This window comes from Amblyomma americanum, chromosome 7 (assembly GCF_052857255.1).
Source record: "Amblyomma americanum isolate KBUSLIRL-KWMA chromosome 7, ASM5285725v1, whole genome shotgun sequence".
In the NCBI taxonomy this organism is placed as follows: Eukaryota; Metazoa; Arthropoda; class Arachnida; order Ixodida; family Ixodidae; genus Amblyomma; species Amblyomma americanum.
In genome coordinates this window covers 67,557,680-67,569,046 of record NC_135503.1, presented here as the reverse complement: position 1 = coordinate 67,569,046, position 11,367 = coordinate 67,557,680, and the positions used below count along the sequence as shown (strand labels likewise).

General features: G+C 46.1%; 1 protein-coding gene across 1 annotated transcript in view; it reads right to left on the bottom strand.

Annotated features, from left to right (window-relative positions):
* Positions 1-8,301: 8,301 nt before the first annotated feature.
* Positions 8,302-11,367, bottom strand: part of LOC144097765 (sodium-coupled monocarboxylate transporter 1-like) — a 35,551-nt gene continuing 32,485 nt past the window's right edge. The window contains exons 12-14 of the mRNA XM_077630402.1: positions 10,931-11,017; positions 9,360-9,526; positions 8,302-8,428 (exon numbers count right to left, since the gene is read on the bottom strand). Of these exons, the coding sequence (XP_077486528.1) occupies positions 8,302-8,428; positions 9,360-9,526; positions 10,931-11,017 (381 nt within the window). The remainder of the gene's footprint in view (positions 8,429-9,359; positions 9,527-10,930; positions 11,018-11,367) is intronic.

The window sequence follows — 11,367 nt, the reverse complement described above, 5'->3', positions numbered from 1 at the left end:
GAACTTTTGATCAACTCTGTACCTCTCGCATTCTTGGGCGCAACCTTACGACACTGATCAATACTCGTCAGTGATAACATCAATGAGCGACTGAAATACGCTGCTCGGGAAAGTGCATAGTCTTTCATAACAATGCTCTATCAGCACCCTAGTTAAAAAGAAAGAGAAAATAATTGAGAATGGGAATTTTTCATGCGCATTCCCTTGCTGCTGTTTGGATGCGATGGATTTCATGAGCTGCTAAGCAAGTCGAACTGCGGCCAGTCTTTACACAGGTCCTATGCAGACTTGAAAACTTCTCTCCAGTTCCTCCTTAGAGCAACAAGTGACCCTGCATACCAACAACAGTTGTGGAAGAAGGAATGTAATGCCCCATATCAGCGGTCTTTCAGGTAATAAACAAATAAATACGTATAACCTGTAGAAAAATATGCCACACCTTGTTTTAAGTGTACTACTAGGAAAACCATTTTATGTTGCCTTCACTTACTCATTTATTAGCGAAATATAATGTCCCTGTTTGAAACCATCAACTTGATTGAAGATCATGGGAGAGGTCTTCGTCCCCCGTAAGACGTTATCGCGCTACGATGATGATTCGTAATATAAACTAGTCATTTATTGTTTCCTCAGATAAGATACAAATTTTTCTACTGTCCTCATATCATACACAGATTACTTTATTCACATGTCCCGTTCTTTCTATCACAAGTGACCTCTGCCATTCACCGCGAAAACTAACCTGAGTGAGCCTCTGTAGACAGCTGCCACCAAAAAAAAATTAATATGGATAAGCCCCGCTAATCAAGGATATACAAAGCGAAAAGCGCGATTGAGGTCTCCACTGACCCACGGAGCCAGTTTTGCGCCTTTCATTTCGTGAAAATGAACGGGGTTTGCAAAGTTGTCAACGCCAATGAACTCTATGAACGCCGTCGGCTCACTTGTTTTGTTTGGTTTTTGATCCTTTTGCCGCCGTTTCGTAAGGCGTGCCTCTCGGGATTCTGGCGCTTCAGCCGCTTGTCTAGCCTTGTACCTTTCATATCTTCGCTGCTTTTGAGCCAACTCCCACGCTACCACTTCTGGGTCTTCTTCTCCTCCTTCCATGGCGAAAGATTAGACGACGGAGTCAGTGCGCGGTGGCTACGACGGCTGCGGCAGCAGCGACCACCTGCGCTCCGCGTGACGTCACTCGATTTCGCGCATGCGCAGCTGTGGCAAATCTGTAGTGTGGCTCACGCGAAGTCCGGTGTTGACGAGCCTAGTGAAGCTTTTCGCTTCAAAAGGCCACTGATTCTCGGGTACGTTCCCAGTAGGCGTTGCACTATGTATGGCACAAGCTTGAAGGAAAAAAATTCCAATAAAAACAAACAAATCTGTTAGGCAATCCTCAGTGGGCTTTTTGAATGCGTTAGCATTTTGTGCTGCTGCTGATTCTTTTGTTATTTTGCCTTAGCTGTATGACGCGATAGAGCTAATGGCTGATGTTCCTATATGCGAAACTGCTCATTGTCTACTTTAAATTCATAGATCTATGGGAGTCCTCATACCACTCTTGGAGCAGTGGTGCAGCGGTTAAGCGATGCCCCACTGCCCTGACCGGTGGCTGTTTCAAACACAGCCACCTGTCATGGTGGGCATGATGTGGTTACGACACAGTCACGTGACCTAGGTGGCAGGCTGGCCACCTGCCTTTTCACCCGCAACGCCACCACCGACGACATCGCCGGCAGCGCCGAATTTTCTGCACAACGGGAGCCTCTACGGTATCTCGTCAGTATGCGCTATCCTCACTTAATAGTTAGCCACGAAAATACCTTCACTAGTAGAAACCGTCACCAAACTATGCAATGCCTAATTATTTCGTTGACCGTTTCACGAACCAGCTAGCGCTGTTGACACGCCGTACCGTTGCAGTGATCACCCAGCGTAATTTTAACGTTTTAACGTTATAGCGTTAAGGCTATCGGTCTGCAGAAAAGCCGGCGTGGTCATCGTCGGCGTTGTGAGCCGATAATCCTCGGAGAAACGCCCTAGATGGGTCATCTAGGTTACGTGACTTTGTGGCATATCCTCGCAATCTGCCCACCGGACTGTGAGCAAACTGACCACAGTGGCAGGTGGCTGTTATACTAATGACTGATCGCGAGAGGTTCCTCGGACAGAGCAACCTCTGTTGCACAGGCCTCATTGGCGGGACCACCTGCCATCGCAGAGCAGTGGCGCATCGCTTAACAGCTGCACCACTGCCCCAGGAGAGGTATGAGGACTCCCAGGGATCTATGAATGTAAAGTTGAGAATTGCAAAATGCACATATGTGAACTTAACCTATTAACGCCTCATACCGTTAAGGCGAAGCTGCAGTCGCCCCCGCAATTTTTTTTGTTTCCTACTTCTTTGTAGACGGGCGCATTTGTTGAAAAGAACGTGGAAGGCGTTTTCTCGCCCAGGTATATGGCCGCTAATTATGTGACAGTGCTAGACGAAGCGTGTGGCTGTACTGACCTGGTCCGCCTTGTCGATGTCCCCTGTGCGTCTGGGGTCGCAGTCCCCGTATGTTGCGTACATTGTCCAGTCCAAGAGCAAGGACAACACCATGGGAACACCATGGCGGGAATTTTTTTTCAGCAGCGCAGGGGACAAAGGACGAGACAAGTGCACAGCCACGGCGCTGAGCCGTGTCTGTGCACTTGTCTCGTCCGAAACAGCGTCAAGAAAAATTTCACTATAAATTATTTAGCGATCATACACGAATACGACAGGGTGCTCCATGTATATGAATGCCTGACGCATCCTTTGAAAGAAGAAAACACGCAAGCAAGGATTTGTGTCTATAGTCCTTTAATGCTTGATCGAAAAATTGGCCCGTTCAGACTCTTGAAACAGGAACTGTTCTGGGGTTAAATCGCCGTGCTGCCAGAACAGAAAAAAAACGTTCGACAAAACCGCCTGTAGAAGTTTGTAATTTCAAAGCAATAAAGTCAGTTGCAAGTTTTCTGCAGTCCCGTCGTCCTTGTCTGCTGTGTCTGTCTTGTGCGTTAACGCAACTTGTCATTTTCACATTGCAACTGACAGGAGATTTTTTCTAGTATGCCACTGCATGACTAAACGGCATTCCGTCAAATCCTAGACTACGCCGTCTGCAGAACTTCTCGTGAACGTACCGCCCTGTATTGGCGTTTAGGTCGTCACAAAATTCTTGCAAACATTTGCGCAGCTTACTCCCTGCCTGTGATATCGCGGTGTTGAGTTTATGCCTTGTCTTGGAGGGCGATTTCTGTAGGTTCCAATCGGTTCTAACCGTTGAAACCCAGGCAGTGGCCTGAGTTTAAGGCACGAACTTCAAGCATTCTCGAGAAAAAAAAAACAAGGCTGGAGGGTGTGCAAATGGAAGCGCCAACTCTCTTTCCCTTTTCAGTTGCCACAGTGAACAGAAAGTGTCACTACAGTCGGTAACTGCGATTCAATTGTCGGTGCTGGAGACTGAAGATTCGGCCACAAGTTTTTGCGTTGTCTCCTGTTTCTTCTCAAATGCCAGCGAACGTTTCTTACCCGCCTACCGAAACACTAACGAAAAGGCTTGAACTTGAGTTGAAGACAACGCAGCGAGCTTTGCAAGAAAAAATGCTAGGTTCAACGTTAAGAGACAGAGAGAGAGAGCAGAGGGGGTTAGAGGACAAACTAGAGTTAATGATATCATAGTCGAAATCAAGAGGAAGAAATAGGCATGGGCAGGGCTCCTGATTCGAAGGCAAGATAACCGATGGTCTTTAAAGGTAACGGACTGGATTCTAAGAGAAGGCAAGCGTATGCAATCAGCGTGCGGCAGAAAGTCGTGTCGGGCGTATGAGAGTGAGCAGTTTGCGGGCATTGGGTGGCCGCAATGGTACAGGCCAGGGTTAATTGGAGTGATTTGGGAGAGGCATTTGTCCTGCAGTGGGTGTAGTTAAGCTGATGATGATGATGACTCTACCGACACAGGCCAACTTCAATTGATGCTCTTTGTCCGTTTATCATTAGAATTGACCACAGAATGGGTTTTCTATAGGACGGGATAAGTAACTGCCAAAGATTAGAATGCATTCCATGTGTTCTATTTCTATTCCTTCTGGTTTTCATAGGTGAAACAGTTGCACCGATATCATGGTGCATGGAGTAGATTACGTGCCGGACGACAGCCTGTAATCGCCATGTCGCCAGTTCTCGACTAAAATTTGTAGGTAATGAAATAATAATAATAATTGGTTTTGGGGGAAAAGAAATGGCGCAGTATCTGTCTCATATATCATTGGACACCTGAACCGCGTCGTAAGGGAAGGGTAAAGAAGGGAGTGAAAGAAGAAAGGAAGAGAGAGGTGCCGTAGTGGAGGGCTCCGGAATAATTTCGACCAACTGGGGATCTTTAACGTGCACCGACATCGCACAGCACACGGGCGCCTTAGCGTTTTTCCTCCATAAAAACGCAGCCGTCGCGGTCGGGTTCGAACCCGGGGTAGGTAATGAAACAAACACAATTTTGATATTGGCGAAGGATCGTTCAATATTTCTCAACATACCACGTAATGTTTTACTCAAGCGCTACGCAAAAGCGTACAAAAATCGTCAGCTGAAAACAAATTTGCACATAAAGAAGAGAGAACTGCAGATTAACAAACGTGCCAGTGAGAGCCCGCTGTAAGCGTATACAACTAAGAAAGAAATTAGCAAATACCCCTCTATCGAGGCCCTCGGAACAATGGCCTCGAACGAAATATCATGATGCCACGATCATTTGCCTTGGACCCACTAACCGACTGTAATTTCACGCTTGCGAGAGTAAGAGAGGACCACGATATCATGAGAATAGTATAGTTCGACGCCAATCGTAGATCTTCTTTGAAGAGCAATGATACCTTCGTTCCCGAGTTGCATCCGAATACAGTTCGTAACAGTGGACCGAAAGAAACTGCATGAGATGCGTATTTAAAGCATTAACTTAGAGGAAAAAAATTAAGCATAGGTTTTTATTAAGTGGAGCACTTGGCTTGATTTAAATTGAAATTGGCGTTTGAAAGAAATGTTTTTTCTCTGTGAAATCATTCCAAAATAGTGATGGATGTCAAATAAACAAAACGGGTAGAAACAATAATGGCAACGTATTTATGTTCATGCCCTCAGATAAAGTTGTTCTCACGTATAACTACATCTTACGCGTAATAAATGTAACGTTATTTGGGTAGCATAGCGGCAGAGCTACAGTACGCCAGCTTAACAAGGACCCGGTCTCTGCATAGGAGGCCCCAGCTTGGTTTCATCGGGATGGAGTTCTCTTCCACACCTGCTATCATCGCGTCACACTCTTGTGACCAGAGGACAATCTACTCCAGCACAAACTGCGTTGACACCAAAAATTGTCTGGTCGTGGAGCAAGTCTGTCGCCATAATACTAGCCAACGTCTTCGTCTACTTTTGAGTCGCAGCGTGATCATGAATCATGACGTATTTTATCATGAGACTTGCAGAGGTGGTTAAACTGTCCCCGAAAGCTGTGAGGTAGTTGGCCAGTGGGCTGAACACCCTCTTGCAGCTTAAAAAAGGAATTTACTGCTCACGTCTAGTTGTTCACAGAGTGGTAGCAAAATTGCTCAAAAAGCGATAACGACCTGCACCCAAGCGTTTGCTCTGACACATAATTATAAAAAGATATCTGAGCAAACGATGCTGCCGGGCTAGTTGGCTCCTGTCTTGTAAGTCCATGATCAACTGTTCTAAGAGATGACACTCGGAAGGAAGAAAGGACTAGTGCTCGTCCTTTGTGTGTGTATGATCTTAGCGTAATTTATCGTAGCTTTAAAATATTCTGTTAAATACCACCAATCTAAGTTTCCATTTTGTACCCACATTGGTCCCCCTATAGGTCATTTTGTTCGCAGTACAGGGCGGTTTCATATAGATTTTTTCTTGATTTCTGGAGCACTTCTTTTTCTATGATCAGGAACTCTTTACGTGCAGAGCAGGGAGGTGCGACTTTCCGTAGTGGCAACCTTGGCATAGAGGTGTCGCTTAAGCAAACAAATATTCTTCCGAGATGCTTAAGCGGGCATTCGACGCTCCATTAGCTCATTAAGTTCTGTCACACATGCTTGATGTCCATCCTGCGCAACAAGACAACAAAAACGCGAGTGAAGAAGATTTAACAATGAGCGCTATGGTGATGCACTGTCGGCCCTTCGCTATCAGAGGGCTACAGACTGGTAATGATGTTTGATACGGATTTTCCAGAAGTTTCCTGCTATTCTGCAAGCACAATTGCCTGTACTCCTCAGTAAAATGATGCACTGAGAGGTCAGGAAACTGAAAAAATAACTTTTACGGTGGTCGTTGTACTGAAGTAAAAATTGTAGATGAATGCTGCCTTCTTCGAGTGTCCTAAGCCTGTGCCCATTGTTTTTCAGTGAGCACTGTCCGCCGTTTATTCACAAAGAGATATTTTCTTATTCAAGATTTTTGCCATCAGGCATAATGAGAAAAGGAGAGAAAGTTATCAGAAGGAGTGTAGACAAGCCTCGCTTAAAAAGTGGCAGTGGATTCTGAGGGAAGCTGCAATAGGTACTGTCAGATCGGAACGAAACGCTAACAACGTCTGCGAACAAAACAAAAAGTTTTACCAATATACATTCAACTGCAGAGTACAACTAGCCACATTCGTGTTTCTGGGTAAACGGTCTACCGATGTTGACATAAATAAGTAAATATTTGTAAAAAAAATATCTCGCTGCAGAGTAGACAAATACAACATATACGTGTTCGCGTTGATTCCAGCCTCACTACAGGTTCTAGTGCCACTTTTTTTTTTAATTCGGTCGGCTGCGTTGTCCGCGAAAGAGGCTCTTTAACAAGAACCACTTTTCAAATGCGCTGCAACTCCTTCTGATGAATAACAGCTTGTTGCAGTAATGTGAAACGTCCATTGTTCGCGTCATAGTTACGTCAGAAATGCTAGGATAAGGACATCTCTCAGCAGCCCAAATTTAAGAGATGTTTTAAAAACAGGAATGTTTGTATCTCTAAATAAATCAAAATGTTACTGGCGATTTTCTGCAGACTGAACAGATAAGATTCGTCATTTTTGCAGAAATATTCAAGACTCTTGTAATTTCTGGAATTGAAGCAATGCTATTTCATTGTTTTATTCACATGAACCAGTAGATCAGTCCGGCATGATTATTTACGAAAAGAATGAAAAAGAGCAGCCAGTTTCCGCTGCTGTATGCTATTTTCATCTACAAGCCTGCGCTTCGTGTAGTCGCAAGGGACCACTGCCCACTAAGTCCTCATGGAGCTCAATCTACATGCGTTAGTCGCGCCATACTTTATCGCCTGGAGTTATTCTCGTCTCTGCCAAATTTTTCATACAACACGAGTTTGCAGTGAATTTCGTTAAAATTCTCGCGCCTCAGTGTAATATTTGATATTTGTACCTTTAATAATTTGCTATCAGCAGCGGAACCTTCACAGTTCTTATTTTCTATTGAATGTTGACTGAGGCTCTGCTCAAATACAAATATTTTCGTCAGTTACCGTTGCCTAAGCTGAAGAGCGCATGTCAGCGAACTGCCAATTCACATCAGCTTAGAGTTGAGTTCTATGGTCATACTTTGTGCTGCACATCACTTGGGTCGCTGGCAGCCGTCCCCATTCATACCTTTGACAGTGGCTCCTGGAATTCACCGTTCATATTCTCGTTCCTGTGGCGGCTGGCGCTCATGTACTTCCGGACGCATGGGCAGATATACGTTGGATCTACTGGGTCCTTCTCACCCCGCTCTGGAAAAACGCATATTTTTTCATTAATTTATGGCTTAATGGGATTTCGCATCACAAACCAACTCTGACTATGAGGGGCGCCAGTGGAGGGCGTCAGTGGAGGGCTCCGGGTGATTTCGACCACCTGGGGTTCTTTAACGTGCGCTGACATGACACAGTACACGGGGGGGGGGGGGGGGGGGGGCCTTTAGAATTTCATCTCCATCGAAATGCGACCCCCGCGACCGGGATCTAACCCGCGCCTTTCATGCCAGCAGCCGAGCACCGTAATCACTGAGCTACTACGGCGTCCCTCACAGTCTGAAAGGGTATAGAACGCGAGCACCGGTAACTTAGTCTACGGAACGCAGAAAGTGTGCTAAACAGCTAGCGCTTGAAACAAGTGCTTACTTCCTACTTTCTCCCAACTAAGCACGATGGTTTACATAGTCCTGTAAACAAGTGGGGCACTCCACAAACTCAGGAACCGTCTTTATGCCTCAGCACTTCCAACTCTATGTGGATGACTTCGTCATTGGCTTACCGAAAATAAGGCTGACGGCCAGAGAAACCACCATGTGCACAAGGAAGCCAACCACGATGACCCACATGAAGGAGATGTGGTAGAACCGGTAGATGCCACTGCGTGGGGAAAGTGAACAGATGTCGGTCTGTTAGAGCTGGCAAGGTGCCCGTTTACCTGGACACTCAGAAATTCATGCGGGACTAGAAATTTGCGATCGCCCTTCCCCGCACACAGGTCCAATTGACGTCTGATTCCGATTCTGATTGCTCTTCCTCCCCTAACAATGTGGTGTACGGAGAGCAGTACAGGAACTGAAAGCCATCGCAAAAATGTTTTAAAATATCATAAAAATGTATAGCAGACACTGAGATTCTTTGTAAGTCAGCCTCGTGCTGTGTCTTCCCCAATGTGTTGTTTCTTGTTGGCTGTTGCTCACTTTGCGTAGAATTATATCCGTATGACCATCACGCCCTACGCAAAGTTATTTTTCTTTGCTAGAAAAAAAGGAGAGAACTGAGCCGTCACAAGTTGTACGAGGGCTAACGAGAGAACGGTAAAGATATTCTGCTTGTGTTTGAAGCCGTGTTGTAAACCGGTACTTCTATGAGACGAAAGGTCACACTGTTTAATTTCACACATACCAAACAATTCTGGACAAAAGCATTTTCGAGTGGGAAACAATTTACATACGCAGTTTTTCATTAATGTAAGATTTCAGCACAAAAATCGTCTTGAATTCTTTTTTTTGCTATCGTCGAAAGCATTTCTCATTGGTTTTCTGTGACAGTCTTAACTGCTCGATGCGATCGATGTAAACCTGTTATAAGGAAGATTTTGTTACACATCCGAAGAATGGGCCATTACCTTCAGCATTTCCGTAAGTGTATCCTACAATTTTTCAACATTCAAAATTTTTATCCGAGAATGTTGGACATGGATAAACAGGGTACTCTTAGCTAGTGCTGAGTACGAAGCTGTTTAGCGCTGCACATTCTTGAATCCTGCGTTGATGCTGCACATTGCGGTCAGAGAGTGCCACAGACTTACTTTGGTGTTGTCGGCGGTTCGATGGATCCGGCGGTAATGGTTTGGTTGAAGTTCGTGCAACCAGCGGTGGAGGTGGGAAGGATGTGAGGCCTACGCGGGTGCACAATGGAGCCGAGGGCCAGCCACGAAGAGGTGATTACTGCTGATAGGATGCCCACCACTGCGCCCTGAGTTTTGAGTAGGTCAGAAAAAATAAGCTTACGAAAGGCGAGATGGGCATCTAGAGCACACTATTATAGCCTGCTAATGGGCGTTGGAGAAGAATACATGCTATAATGAGAAAGTGTGATCCCATGAAGGGATGAATATGCAAGGCTGAATTTCTACATGTGCAGTCATGTCTGTAAGATCACACATAATGTAATTTGTGGGCAAGGTCATGGTGTAAATACGATTTTAGCAGCTTCCATTATTTAAAGAATGAGTTCTGATTACTCGCTAATTAGCACGTGCGCTTGCTGTGCTTGCGATCCCGTTTTTAAGAAATAAGACATATCCTCAGGTCTCCACTAGAGGCATCATTTCGTGCGCATTTAGGTGAAGGCAAAATCAGAGAGAATGTTTACAGCATTCGCATACAGTGCGAAAGCACGGCGTAAGATGGCAGGTGCTCCCACCGGTGGAATTTCTGCGATACAGGTTGGTCTCGGACAAACAGACAGACAAATGTTAGACAATTTTGCTCGGGTCAGAACAACCGGACTAGTGCTTTCGCTCTGAAAACTAAACCCCTTTCGTCCACCGTGCCGCAGATTGTAGCACATCGCAGTTATTGCCTACTTTTGTAAAGTAAAAAAAATGGCAGTGGTTTAGCTCTGGTTAAACCTGGAGTGACGCGACAGCTACAGCTGGCTGAGTAGAACTTGGTCACGTGATCAACCACGCGACGAACCACGTGATCAGCCATGGTGCCGCGCCGCCGGCAGGTTCTCCGATCGAATATCGGCCGCGGCGGCCGCATTTATATCCAGGCGAAATGCAAACCCGCAGTGTGATGTCAGCGCACGGTAAAGAACCCGAGGTGGTCCCATAGCTAGCTCCTGTATGGCTTTGTGGCATTAAGCTCAGCAATTTTATTTACTTTCTTCTGTTTTTCTAGTGTACCGCTAACTTCATGCCAAAACATTTCATCTTTGCCCGGTCAGAACTTCTGAATTGCAAGTATTCGGGCTCCGCATTCAAGAAGCAATGATACATAGGCGTGGATACAAAATATTGTGGCAATAGCTGCATTACGGTAGCATTTCGAGCCTTTAGCTTGGCGGCGCCGCCACCCTGTGGCTGCGCAGCCACGCTGTAACGTGGTTGGTCACGTGGTTCGGAGCAGCTGCCGGCGGCGCGGCGCCGTGGCTGAGCACGTGGTTCGTCACGTGACCAAGTTCCCTCAGCCAGCTGTAGCTATCGCGTCACTCCAGGTGTAACCAGAGCTAAACCACCGCCAATTTTAATCACATGCGGTAGACCTTTACAGGAAGTCGGTCATAACTTGAATTCATCGTGGCCGGAAGTAATCATCGTGGACACTGCGTGCAACGAGTCCGCTACGGCAGAATTTCTTCTCGTTTCCTCACCTTTTTCTTGCAGCAGGGGAAAAAGATGCCGAGTACGAAGACGGCCAGGAGGGGACCGGACATTGCACCCACGAGGGAGGCTGTAGCCTACGTTTGCAACAAGGTTACGAATTGCTTTGGACGTCTTCTCATTGCTGAATTCTGGTATTTTTTCCTAAAATGTTTCACGTTCACATGTTCACCACCGTTTTTTCAGCGCAAGGTGTCACGATCATATCCAGCTTAGCCCTCCAACAAAACGAAGACAGCTACAGCAAGCTTTTGACGTTTTCACAGACGGTTGGCCGAGAGGCAAAAAGCGAGGGAAAGCTCCCAAAATTACTCCCGCTAAGCTAAATTCAAGGCTTAGCTCGGTTTAAGTTGCGCGAGAGCAGACGCCCAACCTGTCAGTCGCCTGTGAGATGGCAAAAAGGGCCTGTCAGACGCCACAGACGAAC